The sequence below is a fragment of the Cervus elaphus genome, chromosome 11 (genome assembly GCF_910594005.1).
Source record: "Cervus elaphus chromosome 11, mCerEla1.1, whole genome shotgun sequence".
Lineage (NCBI taxonomy): Eukaryota > Metazoa > Chordata > Mammalia > Artiodactyla > Cervidae > Cervus > Cervus elaphus.
In genome coordinates, this window is record NC_057825.1 from 19,510,133 (window position 1) to 19,531,457 (window position 21,325).

At 54.0% G+C, this 21,325-nt stretch overlaps 1 protein-coding gene across 1 annotated transcript in view; it reads left to right on the plus strand.

Annotated features, from left to right (window-relative positions):
• The window catches only part of HPCAL1 (hippocalcin like 1), a 116,695-nt gene extending 100,858 nt beyond the window's left edge, over positions 1-15,837 (plus strand). Inside the window, exons 3-5 of the mRNA XM_043917063.1 lie at positions 9,358-9,753; positions 12,562-12,667; positions 14,953-15,837. Coding sequence (XP_043772998.1) covers positions 9,376-9,753; positions 12,562-12,667; positions 14,953-15,050 — 582 coding nt within the window. The 5' untranslated portion in view covers positions 9,358-9,375 and the 3' untranslated portion in view covers positions 15,051-15,837. The remainder of the gene's footprint in view (positions 1-9,357; positions 9,754-12,561; positions 12,668-14,952) is intronic.
• The last annotated feature ends 5,488 nt before the right edge of the window (positions 15,838-21,325 follow it).

Genomic DNA, 21,325 nt, shown 5'->3' on the forward strand with positions numbered 1-21,325 from the left:
ATAATTTTACCTTTTCTGGTAGTCACCTTTAAAAAGTTAAACAAATGAGATTAATGTTACCAGCATAATTAACTTAACCCACTGTATTGCAAGTGGTATCATTTATCATTTCACTTGTAATTAGGAGAGAAATTCTATTAATGAAATATTTTTTCCCATATTAAGTTGTCAAAATCCAGTGTAAATTTTACTCCTAGAGCACATACATGAATTCAGACCGGGCACATTTTAAGTGCTCAATAACCCCATGTGACTCATGGTTCCTGTATTGGGCAAATCACAGCTTACAGGTGGAAAAACTGAAGCGCCGGCCAGGTGAAGGGGGCGTGGCAGGGGCGGGGTCAGGAAGCTGGGAGCCGGGTCTCTTGGGGAACCTGCCCGACTGCACCCTCTAGCGTCCACCCAATCTCGCTGCAGCCAGAGCCGCCCATGCACCGGGTCCTGGCAGCTGACACAGGCCTTGGAACAGGACTGGCCCCTCCTCAGAGCAGCTGCGCTAGAAGCTAAGGCAGCAGGAGGCTTGCTTCCCACCTGCTTGCTTGGAGGAAAGGACGCAAATGCCGTCAGCCACTTTTCTCCCTAGGACAGGGGCTCAGCCCAGGAGGAGTGTTTGTTCACGAGTCACCTGGAGAGAGACCCAGGGCTGGTGCTGCAAGAGAAACAACACAGACTGCCTATTTTCTTCTGCCCCCTTCCACCCCACTGTGTCCTGTTCTGCCCCAGACAGAACAAGCCAGTCTCATCTGGGCCCTCCTGTCCCTTGAAGTGCAAATTCACGGGCCTCGCTCCTCCAGCCTCCTCCCCAGCTTTGGCCTTTTATCAGGAGTTGGTTCCTCCCACCTCTCCCATCATCTCCCCTCCAAGTGTTTCTGAGTCTGCTTGGCCTAGCAAGCTTTGGAGATCTGAGTTGATGAAAGCGTTTTGGAGCAATGGGATGAAATGTCTACCCACGCCGCAGCCGGCATTGAGCTGTGATTAATGGGACATTCGAGCTCTCAAGTTCCAGGAGACTCGCTGGTGGGCAGATAGAGCTACGCCATTAAAAAAAAAAGGCTTTAATTCACAGGCAATACCAACTTTGGGTTAACTATTTTCATAGGGCTCCCCAGTTACGTGTTTACTTTTTTTTTTTTCCATTCCGATTTAGCACATTAAGAACAATAACAGAGTAACTGAGAACCAGAGAGATGGCTCTTAGGGCTGCACTAACTCCCTCCCCCACTTTTCCATTACTGTGAATAAAATGTCATCTTCGAGGCTCTCAGAAGGCTGTTGCTTGTCTAATCTGAGCCCTGCTTGGTCATGACGCTCTTGAAGCCCAGTAAGAGCTTGAATCAATTGCCCTCCCCCGGCACGTCTGTTCTGCACCCCATCTTTCACTGGAGATGAAAGATAAGATTTTCTGGTAAATGAAGCCTGGGGTGTTTGCCTGACCATAGGGCCAGGGGGCCATTTCTGCTGGGAAGTGGGAGTGTTGGCTTTGTCATTACAGAAAGCCTTGCTTTTTGTCAGCCATCTTTCCCAGCCAGGCGATCGTCAATAAATTCGTTGGCTTAATTAGTAACGGAGGGGTCACTGGGGTACAGCGTTCCACTCTCTCTGTTCCCTTGAGGGCGCCTGCTTCAAGCCAAGAGCCTCCAGGAGAGAGAACTGAAATGAGGTTCTTCTTAAATATTTCATACGAGCCTTTGGACAGCACACACAGGCCCATGCAGGGGGTGACTGAGAGTGCTGTGTGTGTGTCTTAGTTGCTTCGTTGTGTCTGACGCTTTGGGACCCCATAGATTGTAGCCCACCAGGCTCCTCTGTCCGTGGAATTCTCCAGGCCAAGAGTACTGGAGTGGGTAGCCATTCCCTTCTCCAGGGGATCTTCCTGATCCAGGGACTGAACCTGGGTCTCCTGCATTGCAGGCAGATTCTTTATTATTTGAGCCACCATTAAAGCTGACTGGGAGGGCTGGTGGAGCTTTATTTGACATTCATGGGCCCCTTCATGGCTTCACAGTGAGAGTCCCAGGGGGAAGGCTGTCTTGCAGAGGAGGTGGTCACCAGCTAGGAGCACCTCCTTGGCCTCCATCTCTGCCCATGGACTCCGGTGCTGAAAGCGCCCTGGGAAGTTCCCAGCTCCACCTGCCCCAGACAAGCTTCTGTTCCCAGAAGCCTCAGTTCTTTGTCTCTAAGATGCTGATGATGCAGATGGCCTTGCCTCCTCCCAGCCTGGCTGAGCATGACCCCTACCCGTAGCACCTGGAATCTGCCACGTGCCCTAGAGCTGACCTGTGGGATCGAGCCTCCGGTGGCTTCTCAAGTCCCTCTTGTCATTCAATGTGGCTTCCACCTGCCATCTTCCTATCAGACTGCCTCGGCCCTGTGTGGGAATGAAGGATTCCTCGTCAGAGGCTGGCCTTCCTCTTGCTCCCCACTCCCCACCTCTTTGTGTCACTTATTATGCCCCATCTGTATGCCACAAGGAGCCATGAGAACAGGCGCTGCGTCCCCAGCCACTTGGAGGGCCAAGGGGACTGGAATATCCTGGGCACACCCCGTGCACCCGGCCTGACCCCAGGCCCCGAGGACATGCAGAGGGCGACGGTGGCCTGCACTCCTGGGCTGAGGCTCACGGGGAGCAGAGCGCCAGCTAGTGGACACGTGGGCACAAGCGTTTGCACAGTTAACGTTTGCTCCCTGTTTTTCGGGTGCAGGGTGTGATGAGGCTCGCAGGGCTCGTAGACAACGAGCTTCCAGATTCTTCCAGGGAATGCTGCAGCGCCTTCTCCGACTCCATTGATTTTCTTGGGAGGAGGGGAGCGTTCGCCCATATGGTGAGAGGCTTCCCCATCTCAGAGAGGGGCACAGGGTTCTTCAACCGGGGACCTCTAGACTCAGGGATCCTAGACGATCAGACCCCAAAGGGGCCCAGAGTGGTCTTTCCACTGCCCAACCCTCCCTGAAATACACCCCGCCCTTTTAAAACTTGTGGTAAAACACAGACACAACATAGACATGACCATCTCAGCCATTTCTAAGTGTGCAGTTCAGTCGTGTTCAGTACATTCGGACTGTTGTGAAACCAGTCATCTCCACTCTTTTCATCTAAGCTCAGCTTGTGCTCTTAGGGGATTTCTACAACCATAAATCCCCCCAACCCTGGATTTTTACCTGACACCCCAGGGGTCTTTGACATCCTTGTAACTGCCTTGAACTTGCTATGGCAGTTCAGTCCGGTCGCTCAGTTGTGTCCAACTCTTTGCGATCCCATGGGCTACAGCATGCCAGGCTTCCCTGTCCATCACCAACTCCTGGAGTTTACTCATGTCCATTGAGTCGGTGATGCCATCCAACCATCTCATCCTCTGTGGTCCCTTTCTCCTCCCGCCTTCAGTCTTTCCCAGCATCAGGGTCTTGTCAAAGGAGTCAGCTCTTCGCATCAGGTGGCCAAAATATTGGAGTTTCAGCTTCAGCACCGGTCCTTCCAATGAATATTCAGGACTGATTTCCTTTAGGATGGACTGGTTGGATCTCCTTGCAGTCCCAGGGACTCTCAAGAGTCTTCTCCAACATCACAGTTCAAACTCATCAATTCTTCAGCATTCAGCTTTATAGTCCAATTCTCACATCCATACATGACTACTGGAAAAACCATAGCCTTGACTAGACAGACCTTTGTTGGCAATGCCTCTGCTTTTTAATATGCTGTCTAGGTTGGTCATAATTTTCTTCCAAGGAGCAAACGTCTTTTAATTTCGTGGCTGCAATCACCATCTGCAGTGATTTTGGAGCCCCCCAAAATAAAGTATCTGTTTCCATTGTTTCCCCATCTATTTGCCATGAAGTGATGGGACCAGATGCCATGATCTTAGTTTTCTGAACGTTGAGTTTTAAGCCAACTTTTTCACTCTCCTCTTTCACTTTCATCAAAAGGCTCTTTAGTTCTTCTTCACTTTCTGCCATAAGGGTGGTATCATCTGCATATCTGAGGTTATTGATATTTCTCCCGGTAATCTTGATTCCAGCTTGTGCTTCATCCAGCCCAGCGTTTCTCATGATGTACTCTGCATATAAGTTAAATAAGCAGGGTGACAATATACAGCCTTGACATACTCCTTTCCTGATTTGGAACCACCAGCCTGTTGTTCCATGTCCAGTTCTAATTGTTGCTTCCTGACCTGCATACAGGTTTCTCTAGAGGCAGGTCAGGTGGTCTGGTATTCCCATTTCTTGAAGAATTTTCCACAGTTTGTTGTGATCCACACAGTCAAAAGCTTTGGCATAGTCAATAAAAAGAAATAGATGTTTCTCTGGAACTCTCTTGCCTTTTCGATGATCCAATGGATGTTGGCAATTAGATCTCTGGTTCCTCTGCCTTTTCTAAATCCAGCTTGAACGTCTGGAAGTTCACGGTTCATGTACTGCTGAAGCCTGGCTTGGGGAATTTTGAGCATTACTTAGCTAGCGTGTGAGTTGAGTACAATTGTGCAGTAGTTTGAGCATTCTTTGGCATTGCCTTTCTTTGGGGTTGAAATGAAAACTGACCTTTTCCAGTCCTGTGGCCACTGCTGAGTTTTCCAAATTTGCTGGAATATTGAGTGCACTTTCACAGCATTATCTTTGAGGATTTGAAATAGCTCAACTGGAATTCCATCATCTCCACCAGCTTTGTTCATAGTGATGCTTCCTAAGGCCCACTTGACTTCACATTCCAGGATGTCTGGCTCTAGGTGAGTGATCACACTATCATGATTATCTGGGTTATGAAGATCTTTTTTGTATAGTTCTGTGTATTCTTGCTACCTCTTCTTAAATTTCTGCTTCTGTTAGGTCCATACCATTTCTGTCCTTTATTGTGCCCATCTTTGCATGAAATGTTCCCTTGGTATTTCTAATTTTCTTGAAGAGATCTCTAGTCTTTTCCATCCTATTGTTTTCCTCTATTTCTTTGCATTGATCACTGAGGAAGGCTTTCTTATCTCTCCTTGCTATTCTTTGGAACTCTGCATTCAAATGGGTATATCTTTCTTTTTCTCCTTTGCCTTTTGCTTCTCTTCTTTACACAGCTATTTATAAGGCCTCCTCAGACAACCATTTTGTCTTCTTGCATTTCTTTTTCTTGAGGATGGTCTTGATCCCTGCCTCCTGTACAGTGTCACTCCGTCCATAGTTCTTCAGCCACTCTATCTATCAGATCTAATCCCTTGAATCTATTTCTCACTTCCACTGTATAATCATAAGGGATTTGATTTAGGTCATACCTGAATGGTCTAGTGGTTTTCCCTACTTTCTTCAATTTAAGTCTGAATTTGGCAATAAGAAGTTCATGATCTGAGCCACAGTCAGCTCCCGGTCTTGTTTTTGCTGACTCTATAGAGCTTCTCCATCTTTGGCTGCAAAGAATATAATCAATCTGATTTTGGTGTTGACCATCTGGTAATGTCCATGTGTAGAGTCTTCTCTTATATTGTTGGAAGAGGGTGTTTGCTATGACCAGTGGGTTCTATTGGCAAAACTCTATTAGCCTTTGCCCTGCTTCATTCTGTACTCCAAGGCCAAGTTTGCCTATTACTCCAGGTATTTCTTGACTTCCTACTTTTGCATTCCAGTTCCCTATAATGAAACGGACATCTTTTTTGGGTGTTAATTCTAGAAGGTCTTGTAGGTCTTCATAGAACCATTCAACTTCAGCTTCTTTGGCATTAGTGGTTGGGGTATAGGCTTGAATTACTGTGATATTGAATGGTTTGCCTTGGAAATGAACAGATATTATTCTGTCATTTTTAAGTTTGCATCCAAGTGCTGCATTTTGGACTCTTATTGACTATGGTGGCTATTCCATTTCTTCTAAGGCATTCTTGCCCACAGTAGTAGATATAATGGTCATCTGAGTTAAATTCACCCATTCTAATCCATTTTAGTTCACTGATTCCTAAAATGTCGATGTTCACTCTTGCCGTCTCCTGTTTGACCACTTCCAGCTTGCCTTGATTCATGGACCTAACATTCCAGGTTCCTATGCAATATTGCTCTTTACAGCATCAGATTTTACTTCCATCACCAGTCACATCGACAACTGGGTGTTGTTTTTGCTTTGGCTCCATCTCTTCATTCTTTCTGGAGTTATTTCTCCACTGATCTCCAGTAGCATATTGGGCACCTACCAACCTGGGGAGTTCATCATTCAGTGTCCTATGGCAAAAATACATGCTACTGACTTTTAAAGGGTAACGCTCTAAGTCAGCCCTTTAATTCAGCTGACTGAATGTGGTCAAAAATCAAAGCAAAGGTGGCGGCTGGGGGTCGGGGGGGGGCCCTACTTCAGAGCTGTGAGGTCTTCCTAAAGGAGGCTGGACACTCAGTGATCGATTCCTGCCACAGCGTCCTAAAAAATGCGGTCTCCCATCAGCCCTGAGTTTGACAGCTGCAGATGTTACTCACTCAACCTTCAAGACAATGGCAGGAAAGCATGTTTTTCCACCGTTTCTTGATAGTTTTACCCCCAAAGTAAAATTTACTTTTTTGTTTCCTAAACACATCCCTCAAATTCTCCCTGCCTTTCTTTTCTTCTCTGTACAGCTGAGAGTGCCAGGCCTACCCTGCCCACTTCCCAGGGTTCAAGGTCAATTGTTGAGCCCTGTAGTCAAGCTCAAGATGGACTCCTGGTCACATCCTAGTCACATTGCAGCTCCAGGGAAAGTTACTTACCGCCCCCAGGCCTCGGTTTCACCATTTATAAAATGGTCTGCACAGCCCCTGGCCCAGCTTGAGTGCTTGATGAACTGTGGCTGCAGTTAGAATGACTGTGGTGGGGTTTTTGATGCTGCAATGAACCAATGTGGGTGCCTCTCCTGCCTCCCATGTGCTCTGGCCTTGAAGAACTCTTTTCAAAGGCAAGATCCATGCCTGATGTGCCCATCTCAGAGTCTTGCCATCCCGTGAGCCCCAGAACCCTCAGGAAAGTCCCCCCTGCACTGCTTCCCCCAGAGGGGCCAGGATGCATCCAGGCTCTGTTGGAATGCCAGCTTTGCCAGAGACCGCCTCCCTGGTGGCTCAGATAATAAAGAATCTGCCTGCAGTGCAGTAAGCCTGGGTTTGATCCCTGGGTCAGGAAGGCCCCCTGGAGAAGGAAATGGCAACCCTCTCCAGTATTCTTGCCTGGAGAATCCCATGGACAGAGGAGCCTGGTGGGCTACAGTCTACGGGGTCACAAAGAGTCAGACACGACTGAGTGACTAACACACTTACTTGCCTCCAGAGTTAGCAGGTGTGTGTACACAACCAGGACCACCACCACCATGGCAGGAAGACCCACTCCCCCTACACTGACACCCACTCTGAGCCAGGCCTGGGGAGGGAAGAGGACTGTGAAGCCTCACATGTCTGCCTGTGGGGACATGTGAGAAGGGCTGGGAAAGCTGAAGCCTCCCCAGGCAGACCTCGGAGCCCCTGGCCGTCACCTCCTAGCAATTGTGTTGACCGTCCTTGTCCCATCCCCGATATGGTCCCTTCCTCTCCATAAACATTTGTTACATCAGGCGGAGGAGGAATTAGGAGTTTGGCATCTTGTGGATCTTAAAGAATACAAATCGCCAACACATTCTGAGGCCATCTGATACGGTGGTTCTGAGCGGCGGTTTGGTTTTCACTGAGGCAAATGGATTCAGAAGGGAAAGATCCTGGGAATTCGCTGGCGGTCCAGTGTTTAGGGCTCGGTGCTTTCACTGCCAGGGCCCAGGGTTCGATCCAGGCTCAGGGAACTAAGATCCTACAAGCTGTGCCGTGCAGCCAAAAAAAAAAAAAAAAAAAGATATGAAAGGACCGACCCTGAGCTCTCAGAGCCCAGAGCTTCCCGGAAGGTGGCTTGTTTCCATGATGAAAAGAGAAGGAATGCTTTAGGGAAAGGATGTGCATTGACTATCGAAGGCAGCCGGGAAGGCCATGTTCATGACCACATTGTCCTCCCACCCTCCCCAGTACTGTCCTCCCCTAGCTGCCCCCAGGAAGTTGTGAGACGGGGCCGGACGATTGGGTCCAAGGGCTGGCTTCACCTCCAGAGCCTCCCGGTTGGCTTCCTCCCTGGTGAAGCGGGACGAATGCAGGCGAGGTGCCTGATTAAAACAAAAGTGTCCCACGTCCATGGACCTTCTTGTGGTTGTCCCTGACACCGGCAGGTCAGGAGTTAAGCCTTTGGGAACTGCACGGCCCCCAGCACAGGCTTCTGCCCCAGGGACACTGATGCCACGTGTTATCAGCTCAGTTCCCTGGGCAGCTGTCTTAGCACTGCACCCTGGACAGCTTCAAAAACAGAAATGTATTCTCTCACAGTTCTAGGAGGCTGACGTCTGAGATCAAGGTGTCAGCAGGCCTGGCTCCTTCTGAGGCCTCTCTCGTTGGCCCATCGATAGCCGTCTTCTCCCTGTGTCCTCACGTGGCCTTTCCTCTGGGTCTGTGTCCCAAGCTCCTCTATTCAAGGGCACCAGTTAGATTGGAAAGCTCCCTTGGAGGAAAACATGGCAACCCACTCCCATATTCTTGCCTGGAAAATCCCGTGGACAGAGGAGCCTGGTGGGCTACAGTCCATGGGGTCACAAAGAGTCAGACACGACTGAAGCGATGTAGCATGCATGCAGGGTCAGTCTTCTGTGCAGGCATTAGGGGAAAACTCCATGGAGAGCATGCATTTGCATGCCTGCAATTGCCTGGGACTTTACTATGCACACTGGAGACATCCTTTTGGTGCTAATTCCAGATCCACACTTCCCCCACCCCCACCCCATGCTCCCAACCATAGGGTTTCTCAGAGGCCAAAACAAGAAGGGATTCCTTAAAAGTTTCTGGATGCCTGTTCTAAGGATAAAATCAGAATGTGGTGCCTGAAAGAGGAAAGAAATGCTCAGAACACGGGGCGTGGGCTACAGTCAGAGTGACAGTTTTGCTGGGAGCTGATGAGGGTAATGAGAGGAAGGGTTTCAGCCTCCAGTCTTGTACAAACCCTGCTGGGCACTCGAAAAGGGCCTCATTCCTGTTGATTTTATGTGGCCGTTTTCTCCACGTTTCCAATTCTGGAGGTCAGGATAGGTCTTGCAGTGCCAGGCGGCCAGTCCTGCCTGACTCCACTGGAGCACCCCGCCTTCCTGGTGGTACATAGGCTAAGGGTCCCCCTCCCCTCCGGGGTCCCCCTCTCTGTGGGGGGTCCTACACATGCTGGGACATCTCATCACCATGATGGCCGGAGTCAGGCCTCTCCAGCCACTGGTGGGGGACACTCGAGGGGTAGTCCTCCGTCCTGCTGGGCGGCCATGGACGGTGGGGAGCCCTCCCCTGCGCCCCCCCCACCCCATCTCCAGCTGGGCCTCTGTCTTGCAGGTGTCCCTGCCGGCGGCCATGGGCAAGCAAAACAGCAAGCTGCGACCCGAAGTGCTGCAGGACCTGCGGGAGAACACGGAGTTCACGGACCATGAGCTGCAGGAGTGGTACAAGGGCTTCCTCAAGGACTGCCCCACCGGCCACCTGACCGTGGACGAGTTCAAGAAGATCTACGCGAACTTCTTCCCCTACGGCGACGCCTCCAAGTTCGCCGAGCACGTCTTCCGCACCTTCGACACCAACGGCGACGGCACCATAGACTTCCGGGAGTTCATCATCGCGCTGAGCGTGACCTCGCGGGGCAAGCTGGAGCAGAAGCTCAAGTGGGCCTTCAGCATGTACGACCTCGACGGCAACGGCTACATCAGCCGCAGCGAGATGCTGGAGATCGTGCAGGTGCGCCCAGGGGGCGGGGCTGGGCCTGGGGCGGGGCCTTAGCAGACCCCGCCCACTCTGGACAGCGCGCGACTCCTCGGCCCGCCTCTGGCCCTTCCGGGCCACGTGGCTGCCTGCCCCTCTTTCCTGCCCTTTGGAAAATGACTAGCTGTCACCTGACCAAGCAGGCCCTTGCAGATGTTGATGAGAATAGCCATTGTTGGGCTTCCCAGATGGCGGCAGTTGGCGGTTTAGTCGCTAAGTCCTGTCTGACTCTTGCTACCCCATGGCCTGTGTAGCCTGCAGGCTCCTCTATCCATGGAATTCTCGAGGCAAGAATACTGGAGTGGGTTGTCATTTCCTTCTCCAGGGGGGAATCTTCCCAACCCAGGGATCGAACCCGGGTCTCCTGTATTGCAGGCAGATTCTTTACCGACTGAGCTATGGTGGAGCTAGTGGTAAAAACCCACCTACCAATGCAGGAGAAGGACCATTGTTTGCCGATCCTTGGCGGTAAAAAGCCCTGGCCTACACGCCGTTGATGAGCTGTGGTCTTCCCAGCTCTAAGGGGAGGAGGGTGTCATTTTCTGCACTTCACAAACTCTGAGAGGAGGCGTGGGGTGGTGGGGGGCGGCAGGGGTGTGATATCCTGAGAGTTAACAATTGTTGTTCAGTCGCTCAGTCATGTCCATCTCTTTGCCACCCCATGGACGGCAGCACGCCAGGCTTCCCTGTCCCTCACCATCCCTCAGAGTTTGCTCAGACTCATGTCCATTGAGTCAGTGATGCCATCCAACCATCTCATCTTCTGTCATTCCATTCACTTCCTGCCCTCAGTCTTTCCCGGCATCAGTGTCTTTTCCAGTGAGTCGGCTCTTCGCGTCAGGTGGTCATAGTAACAGAGCTGAGAATTATAATGGAAAGGACCCTTGACACTGGCAGAAGGCACCTGCCAAGACCTTTTCGTATTCCCCTATTTAAGAATGCAACAGACAGCTTGTCATATCCTCAGGAACACACAATTGTAAAGCCAAACTGAACCATTAATGGTGACAGAATAAGCTCTGGCCCAGGAAGCACCACCTCAGAAAGCTCTTCTCTCCTATCAACAACGCGGATGAGGGAAGCTGTTTTCCAGCAAGAAAAAAAGTTTTGTTCACTCCCCTGGGTTCCCGGGTGTGTGGTAGAGAGCCACAGAGCCTCTGCCCCCTGGGTCCCCACCCCCTGCACCCCTACTCCTGGAGCCTGGGAACTCAGTTCTGGAACTCCTTAGAGGAGGTATTCTCCAGTCTACATGGAGGGAACTTCTGGACTAAACCACACGCAGAGGATATCAAACTCAGGAACTCCTTGATCAGCAGCAAGTAGCCTGACCTGATTCCCAAACAGGTGGTTTTCATGCCATGAGAATAAACCAGCACAGGTTCAGGAGAAACCGTGCTTCAGCCGTTGATCCTGGCTCTTAGCAATAAGCAGCGGTAGAAGGAAGAAATTGGCTTCTGGGCAATCACCTGTCCCGACCCACCTGCTGGCCCTTACCCTCCTCTGTCACTGGCCAAGCAGACTGCCCCGGCCAAAGCTTACAGACGCGGCAGAGCCATGAGAGCCGTGAGGGGCACCTCTCCTATCTGGACAGGATCTGGCTGCTCGGCCCCCAGACCGAGTTCCCAAACCCTGAGCACTTGCCCCCATGCTGGCAGAGGCTAAGCAGGACGCCTGGCTGCTACACCTTCATCAAAATGGGCTGGGCTCCAAGTGCATCACAGCCCAGCAGAGACAGGGAGGGTCTTGGCTCGGCCTTCTCCGCACTCAGACGAGTGCCTGGCGCTGTCCCAGGAGGGGGGCCTGTCCCAGGAGGCCCTGAAAGACACACTTGCTGTGCGGTGAGGCCTGGTCACCCCTGCCTGCAGGTGGAGAGGGACCAAGGAGTGCAGAGTGTGATAGATACAAGAAGCCTCACTGGGTCATTCTTTTTGGTTTGGTTTTGTAGACCTGCTTTTTAAGACATTACAGCTTCCAGGTTTCTGCTGTTCTTGGTCTGTTGTTTGAGGAATGAGAGTATCAGTCAAGCCATGTCCCCGTAGAATCCCCCAGTGGCACAGCCCCCTCCTGCTCTCATGTTACTCTTATGAGCTGCTGGTCACCGGCTTCATCATGGCCCCTTGAACACACACACACACACACTGATGCACATACATACACGCACACACCACGGGCCTGGACTCTTGGATAGAAATGGCCTGTGCGGTGCCGAGCCCATGGACGGCAGTGTCCTGAAGAGAAGGTTCTCGGTCCTGCTGGAGAGACCCATGGGCCCCGGGCCTGTCCTTTCTGGGGCTGGTGATATGGTTTCCCCTGTGAGTTTCAGGGGCTGTCTTTTTTTGCTCCTCACCGAGGTACAGCAATCCTGTAGTCAAATATTTGTGGCTAAGCGTGCCGCGTGATGCACACTGTGCACACATATGTCCGTGTCACCGCCAGTGAGTTAGGGAGCGTCCCCAGCCCCCCCAGAAGGCCTGAGAGCTGTCCCACCTCCCGCCACCAGACAAACCCAGTCTTGCCACAGTCACAGTGGGTCGTTTCACCTGTTCTTAAACCTCACATAAATGAGGCTGGCTTCCTTTTGCTCACGTGCTGTCTGCAACATGCATGCACGCTATTGGGAAAAGCCCTGGAACATTCCAGCTGGGGAGGATCCTGGAGCTGGTGGACAGCCCGGCCTCTCCTCCTGCCGTGGGCGAGGGTTGGGGGGGCAGATCAGGCCTGTGTCCCATCCCCCCAGGAGCACCCGGAACCTCTAAGCACACGCATCTGTGTTCCCCTTTGCAGGCGATATATAAAATGGTGTCCTCTGTGATGAAGATGCCGGAGGACGAGTCCACACCGGAGAAACGCACAGACAAGATCTTCAGGCAGATGGACACCAACAATGACGGTAGGACACCGCATGTCTGCCGCGCTGCTGGGAGCAGAGAGGCGTTTGGGGCCCCTCCCCACAGTTTCTGGGACCTTGCCCAGCCCACACCCGGCCCTCCACAGTCAATGAAGCTATGCTGAGGGTTGGGCTTCAGAGTCCAGGAGCACCTGGGCCTATGTCCTGCCCCCTGAGCAGTAGTCTCCTCGTTTCTAGAATGGGGACACCGTGGGCCTGTGGGCATGTCCCAGGGGAGAAGAGGCAGGTGTGTCCATAGCACCTGGGCCCCCGAGGGGTTGGGATCAGGCTCCTGGGTGGTAGATGGATGGATGGCCCCCCACCATCCCTCCTCCAGGCCCCAGTCGCCCTGGCGACTCTGTTGGGAGGTGCTGGCCTGCAGCAGCTGTACCAGGCTCGCTGGGACCACACCACAGCAGAAGTGGTGGGTTCCAGGGGGCGGCCGTGGAGGCCTGGCAGGGACGACGTGCCCTGTGTTTCCTTCTCTGCCTCAACTGTGAGCTTCTTTGGGATCCACGCTGGGGAGGGTAACCATGAAACAGGATGGATCTGCACGAAGTGCAGCCCCAGAGCCTTGTCAGATTTGCTTTTGAAGGATAAAGAAATGCAGCATTTAGAAAAGAAAAAGAGAAAATACCCGCTGTGCTGTGCTTGGGGGTTGAAAATAAGCTAATGCACAGGAAAGCCCCATACACCCCCCCACCCTGCTCCCTGTCCCACCCCGGCCAAACCTTAAAGTGCAGTTTACAGATGAAGGCAAAAGACTGAGCCAGCGGTGTAGAGACGTGGTGGGGCTGCAGGCACATCAACCCATGAAGACAGTTTTCAAAACACGATCAACGTAAGACAAGACAGCCTCACTCCTGGCGTGTCCTTTGGGCAGATTCAAAACATGTCTTCCACCCTCCAGGGTAGCAAGGCACAGGCTTTGGGTTCAATAGACTTGTTCCACCAGTCTTGGCTTTTCCGAACCCCGGTTTACTCTTCTGTGAAATGGGGATAATAATTCAGTCTCTTGTGGTTGTGAGGATCCAGAGGATCTGCTCTGACCGCTCAGCTCTGTGCATCTTCCCAGGCTGTCCGTGAACCGAGGCCCGCACTTCTCCTGTGAGCCCCGGGATCTGCCCTGAAGCTTGGGGAGGGGGCAGGAGAGGCGATGTTGGAGGAGAGAAGAGTGAAGCAGGGGTGTGCAGAGAAGTTGTCCTTCTCTGGGTTGCCCCACACCCTTCCCACCTTCCCGGCCCACCCTCAGAAAGCACAGGTAGTCACTGAGGCCACAGGTCCTGAGTCTGGCGGAGCACGAGGAGCACCCCGATGGCTGCAGGACAGACTGTGCCCAGGGGCCCCCAGCCCCTTGCCAGCCCTGCTTTCTGCCTAGAGGAGAGGCCAGTGCTTTCATTAGCTCCTTGCCCTGAGTAAGTAAAGTGTTAATCACTCAGTCGTGCCCGACTCTTTGCGACCCCCATGGACTGCAGCCCACCAGGCTCCTGTGTCCATGAGATTTTCCAGGCAAGGATACTGGAGTGGGTTGCCATTTCCTTCTCCAGGGAATCTTCCTGACCCAGGGATCGAACCCAGGTCTCCGGTACTGCAGGCAGATTCTTTACCAACGGAGCTACAAGGGAAGCCCGTTGCCCTGAGTGGTCAGGGTAAAGTCCCTGTTAACCGTACGAACGGTCACAAAGCCCAGTAGCCCTCTGCATCATCCCAGGAGCCTCCTTTTCTGCCGGGGGGGTGACTGCCCCCCTTCCCAATCCATCCCTTAGCCTGGGGTGGTTTAGTCTCCTGCTGGGGATGCTCTGGGGGAGCTCACGCCTTTGAGACAGGCGTGGCTGTGATCCCCCCCAACACAGGTAAATATCCTGGGATGTGGAGAGGTGGGTCGCTTGCCTGTGGAGGCAGAGCTAAGCGCCCGCCAGTGTGCTGGGCATGGCCCCAAGCTCCTGTGTTGGGGTCCCTGGCTCTATTTCATTTTACAGCTGCAGAAGCAAGATGGAGGTTCCCCAAGGCACAGGTTGCCAGAATGCAGGGTCTGCTTCAAACCTAGGTCCCTCCCGTATCTGTATGTATCCTAGGAGAAGCACTGCCAGTGATCAGTGAAAGCCAAACAGGTTTTTCCAGAAATGCCCTCGAAGCGTGTGGAGCCTGGACAGCATCCAGCTTCAGGAGGGCTCAAGACTTGGACCCCAGGAGGCTTCCACGACGCAGGAGCTGTCCGTGTGTTCTCCTGAGGGTGGCGAACAGCGAGCATTGGCTAACTCCTGTTTCTCCCATCCTCCTTCCCGCAGGCAAACTGTCCCTGGAAGAATTCATCAAAGGTGCCAAGAGCGACCCGTCCATCGTCCGGTTGTTACAGTGTGACCCCAGCAGTGCGAGTCAGTTCTAAGGGATTGGCGTCTGGACAGTGCAGAGAAACACAGGCTTGTCTTGCCATTTAAGCTTTGCTTGCAAAAGTGGATGCCTCCTCAATCATTCCTGCTCTCCCGGGGCGGCCAGGCGACACATCACCACACCTGCCTGCCCGGCGGCTGCGCCCCACTCCTCACCTGGCCTCCTCCCGCCCCCTCCCTGCCCTGGTCCCTCCAGGGCGACTTCCCGGGGATGTGTTTACATGCAGGGCTCGCGGTGTCCTCGCTTCCGGGGCACCTCCCTGCCCACAGGGAGCCCCGAGGACACGCCGAGGATACCCGTGGGACTTTCTGAGATCGCGCCAAGGCCAGCCGATTGATCCGTGATGGCGGGTGACTCTGTGGGAAAGATGGGGACAAGAACAGAGGGAGAGGAGATGGGCAAGCCTTCCCCGTGCATGGCTCCACCCAGCTCGTTCATTTCCTCCGACCAAAACCGCTTGCACGTATATAATACTGTGGTCTCCTTTCTTTTAATATATAAATTATACGTACGGTGAAGTGAAATGTAACATGTAAGTTCCGTATTTAATGCCTTGATTGCCTTTGAAGCGTGGTTTCCTTGTGGCCTGTGATTCTCCCCCACCCTGAGCCTGGTTATTTTGTGGTATTTATGCCCTCAATCTGCCCTTCTCCAAAGGACATGCATGCGTGCCCAGGGCCGTGGAGACCCTCCCGTCCGCATCGTGAGCGCAGGTGTCTCTGTGAGGTTTGTCCTCCCTGTTGATTGGTCTGGCATTTCCTGTATTAAAATGATCAAATAAACGGGAGTTGTCCGAGTCTTGTGTTGGTCCGTGAGAGCCCCTGTTCGGCTGCTGAGGCCTGAGCGCTCTCCGGACAGGTGGCCTCCATGGGTCCAGCTGCTCATTGTAAACTGGGCCTCTCCTGTGTCCCTGCGGCCATCACTGTGTCTATAAATCCTGTACAACCTCTCCTTCCATCTCTGCCTAATGCCAAGAAATACGTGGAAATAAAACATGACTGTTCTGGGTGGGTTTGACGGCCAGGCTTCTGCCTCCTCCCCCCTCCCCCCAGCCTCTCTGCCCCCCGCCCCCAGCCCAGCCCAGCCCCGTGGTTTAATCAGCAGAGTCGTGAGACTTCACATCCCCAGCAATGACAGGGCGGAGACCCGGGGCATCTGCACCAGCTGGGAGGGCGAGCAGGCCTGGTTTCTCAGGCTGTGGCCATGGAGATGCTTCTGGTCTCAGAAACAGCAGAAGGGGCTTTAACTGTGGGGAGGTGGGCACCACGTGCCCGCAAGTCCCATGCATTGTCGGCCTGGCTGACACTGCATCTGGGGGCATCACTGAGGATGTCCTGGGTCCTTCTGCTGCCCCATCGCCCCGCCCCTGGCCTCCAAGGCAGCTTCTGTCCACACCCTTGAATCCTTGGGGTCCCTGCAGGGTAAGTGCGGCTGACACGGGAGCCTTCCAAGACAGGACAAGAAGTGGCCCTGGCTTATTTCTTCCTTAAAAGGGAAGAGAACTTTCCAAAATTCGCCCGCCCGCCTCAGCCCGGCCAGCCTCACTTCTCGGTGCCTTGGCCTGGAGTGTGAGGTGCCTGGAGGCACCCAGGGTGACAAGGGCCCCTCCCCCAGGGGGCATGGCACCAGGAAGGGTGGACAGGACTGGGGTTCTGGTCCCAGTGTCCATCACACCCGCCCACGGGCCAGGTGAGCACTCTTGAATCTCACCTGGGGAGAGGCAGGTGATCGAGGTAAGTGGGCAGAGTGTGTAGGTTGCCCCACAGCAGGGACGCTGGCTGTTTTGCTGTTTTTAGTCATCTTAATATCCTTTAGGACTCCACGCCTGTGATAGAAAGTGTGAGCCCTGTCTGCTAGTGCCTTTGCGGTCAGTGGCATTGCCAAGTCCAAACCTTGGTGGGCAGTGTCCGCAGGGATGGGATGAGAGCAGGAGGCCAGGTGACCTGGGGCCAGGTGGACCCAGCTTGCTACCACGAGGCCACATCTGATGGTGCCTTGATGAGGGGTGCTACTAACAGGGGATATTGCCCAGTAATGAGGCACAGATGGGAGTGATCACAGGTGCAGGGTTTGCCACAGAAACAGAGTGTCTGTCCCTTGGTGGTGGTGTTTAGTCGCTAAGTCACTTTTGCAACCCCATGGACTGATCCTAAAGGAAATCAACCCTGAATATTCATTGGAAGTACTGATGCTGAAGCTTTGGCCACCTGATGTGAAGACAAGACTCATTGGAAAAGACCCTGATGCTGGGAAAGATTAAGGGCAGGAGGAGAAGGGGGCAACAGAAGATGAGATGGTTGGAAGGTATCACCGATTCAATGGACTTGAGTTTGTGCAAACTCTAGGAGATAGTGAAGAACAGGGAAGCCTGGTGTGCTGCAGTTCATGGGGTCACAAAGATCTGGACACAACTGAGCAACTTCACTTTCACTTTTCACTTTCATGCATTGGAGAAGGAAATGGCAACCCACTCCAGTGTTCTTGCCTGGAGAACCCCAGGGATGGGGAGCCTGGTGGGCTGCCATCTATGGGGTCACACAGAGTCGGACATGACTGAAGTGACTTAGCAGCAGCAGCAGCAGAGCAACTCAGTAACAGCAGCAACAATGGACTGTAGCCTTCCAGGCTCCTTCTGTCCATGGGATTTCCCAGGCAAGAATATTGGAGTGGGTTTTCATTTCCTTCTCCAGGGGATCTTCCTGCCCCAGGATTTGAACCCTATGTCTCCTACATGTGGGTTCTTTACCACTGAGCCACAGGGAAGCACCTCCCTCTGAATACATATTCATGTATATGGGTGGTGGGGTTGGGGTGGGGGGATGGGAAAGATAGAGACAATATAAGGAACTGGCTGATAGGATTATGGGGGCTGAATGGGCCCAAGATCTGCCAGCTGGAGACCTAGGAGAGCTGATGGCATTTGTTCCAGTCTGGGTCTGAAGGCAGGAGCCCGCCATCCCAGCCCAAGACCACCAGGCAGAGAACAGAGCCTCAGTTCAGCCTTCTGTTCTAGTCAGCCCTTTCGATGAGGTCCTCACCCTGATGGGGAGCCCTACGGTACTGTCTGCTAATGCAGTGTTAACCTCATCCAGAAACACCCTCACAGACACACTCAGAAGAGCGTCAAAACACCTGTCAGGACACCCATGACCCAGTCACACAGACATAAAATAGCCATCCCTGTGCTTCCACACAAATGGGAAGGGCATGGATCTGGGGTCCTGGTGGGCCCTGCCCCAACAGAAGCTCACAGAAGTCAGGGCGGTTCCTTAGGGAATCGGAGGCGATGAGGACCTGCCCCAGGGAAGGAATGGGACCACTCACAGGCTTGCCCATCACTGACTCAGGACTCCCTTAGAAACCGGCCATACCCCTTGGGTCCCAGGAAGTTAATGGCAGAAGGAGAACCAGTCAGGTTATCTTACCCCCCACCCACGACAGTCCCCTTTTACTGTGTGTGTGTGTGTGTGTGTGTGTGTGTGTGTGCAGGGCGACAGGCAGTGTGGTTTCTGCAGGCGGGGCAGAAACCACCCTTGGTGGGACTCGGGGTCCAGTGTGGGATGTGTCTCTGTTCTGCGGGGCAGTGCCATGGACGCATGCACTAGGCACAGCCCACGTAGACAGCGGGCGTCGAGGGTCCCGTACGTCCGGCCTGCGTCAGCAGCAGGCGAGTGGCCCCTGGGGGCCAGTGTGAGGCCATGTCGGCTGCCAGCCTTGCAGCTCCTCCCTGCCCCTGGCTGGCCCGGGCTGCTTTCACACTGGGGGCAGCCCCGGCCCCTGTCCCCAGCTTGTGGCCTCTGTGAACGTCGTGCACACCCACACACCTGCCTTTCCCAAGACTCTACGCCAATGGAGCAGAAAACTTTCTTCCAGAAGGCCACCCCTCCTCCCGGGTACCCCTCACAGCGCCCACATTTGCCTCGCTCACAGCACTCTTCCCCTTGAACTGACCTCGCAGCTCACCCCTTCCCCTCCCCGGAGCCAGTGCCCAGCCTGGCTCGGCATTAGCTGCTCAGGGTGTTCCCTTGGTGGCCTCCTGGTTAGGACTCCGGGCCTTCACTGCAGCAGCTTGGCTTCAATACTGGTTGGGGTCATGAGATCCCACAAGCTGAACAGTGCAGCTTAAAAAAAAAAAAAGGCAAAAAAAGCTAGAAGTTCTGAATGAGTGAGTGAATGAATGAAGAGTCAGGGTTGGGGAGTTCCCCAGTGGTAGAGTGGATAGGAGTCTACCTGCCAGTGTAGGAGACATGGGTTCAATCCCTGGCCCGGGAGGATTCCACATGCTGCCAAGCAAAGAAGCTCACATGCCACAACTGCTGATCCCAAGAGAAGCCCCCACAATGGCATGCCCCTCGCCCCTGCAACTAGAGAAAGCCTGAGTAGCAACGAAGACCCAGCACCACCAAAATATTAAATTGATTTTTTTAAAAGTCAGTATTGGGGGCCCACCTTATGGTCTGGAACTGCACCCAGTAGGCCCTGGACACAGAGGCAGAGGGACAGGTCCCAGCCTGGCCACTGATAACCACATGACCCTGGACACATGCGACAGGGACCCAGAGAGCCAGGGGTGCTGCCCTTGACCCTGCAGGTCAGCTGGCGGTGGGATGCGGGGGTGGTGGGGTGGGCAGGTGCAGGGCCTTGAGGGAGGGCAAGGATACCTATGGGCCAGGACGTGCCCCTTGGACTCTCCAGCTCAGAGTAAGGGCTGAGAACAGCTCATGGCTTCTCCAGAGAGGGGGGCCAGAGCCAGGGTGGGACCAGGCACCTGGGGTAGGAAGAGCATGGATCCAGGGCTGCGCAAAAATGGGGAGGGGGGCACACCAGTAGCCATGGGTACCCAGGTCCTAACGTGTGGGGACAAGCAGGGCCTGGGCCTGTGCATCAAGGGCTGGTCAGTGGGTGAAGGGAGATAAGGGCAGTGCCCCTCGGCTTCCCACGCCACCATGCTTCAGTGTGGGGAGAGGAGGGCCTGTCTTCACAGACAGGGCAGGAGAGGTGGCCTGCGTGTCACCAGGCATGGTGTGGGCACCTCAGGAGCCCAGGGTGGGGGCATCACCCACCTGGAACAGGCAGGGGGTGAGAACACAGACTGTGGGGGACCACCAGCTGTTCCCGGGGCGTGAGGCAGGAATGAGGGCTGGGCTCACCTGTGGGGGCTTAACCTGTGCTCAGGAAGATTCCAGGGGAGCAGCCTGGTCCAGGACAAGCTGTCTGGCGCCTCAGAGCCTAGACACCCAGTGTGGCTGGCCCTGGATCAGATACCCGGTGTGGCTGGCCCTGGATCTCCCTCTGAGCCGGGCCACGTTCCAGTAACCATAGTCCTCCTTTCACAGTCAGGCCTCTATCAGCGGCATCTGTTGAGTGGCTAATAGTGTTAGTTGCTCAGTCATGCAGGACACTGCAACCCCATGGACTGTAGCCCACCAGGCTCCTCTGTCTGTGGGATTTTCCAGGCAAGAATACTGGAGTGGGTTGCCATGCCCTCCTCCAGGGTATCTTCCCAACCCAGGGATCGAACGTGCATCTCTTACGTCTCCTGCATTGGCTGGCAGAGTCTTTACCACTGAGCCATCAAGGAAGCAGGACCTGACAGCTTGGTGGCAGTGCAAGACCACAGAGGAGTCTCAAGCACGAGGCGCTGCTGCCCTCTGGTGGCCGTGGCCAGGAGGGCCGTCTAGGCTTGAGTGTGCAAATCCCTCCCCAGCCTGGCTTGTATCTGAGCTTTCTCTCTCTACCCCACTTGACAGGTGAGGCGCTTGAGGCCCAGGGGGCACCTGATTTTCAGTGAGACACACAGCAAACAGAAGCTGCAGCTGGGCTCCTGGTGCCCAGGACTTGGAATCCCTGTCGATAGGGTTGTCACATAAAATAACAGGGTGACCAGCCAGCGAGTAGAGTAACCTAAGAAAACCTGAGAGAGGGATGGAGTCCGCATAGAAATGCAAGGTCACCATCTTCAGGGTCACTGTGAGGGGTGCGAGGAGCACAGGGCTACAGAAGACAGGCTGAGTGGAGCCTGTGCGGCACCAAGGGTGGTCAGCTGGGAGGCTAGAGAGGGCTGTCGAAGGCCTGACAGCGGTCTATGCGCAGGCTTCCGGCTTGGCTCTCAGTGCAGGCTGTTCCAGGTGCAGACTCAGGTCTGAACTTGGCCCCAGGCGGCTGACCCCAGATGGGGCAGAGAGCCCCACCCAGGCGGGGGTGGGGGGCGAGGGAGAGGTAGGGGTTAAGTCCTTGACCCCAGGGGCTCTGATGTCTCCACCAGCCCCC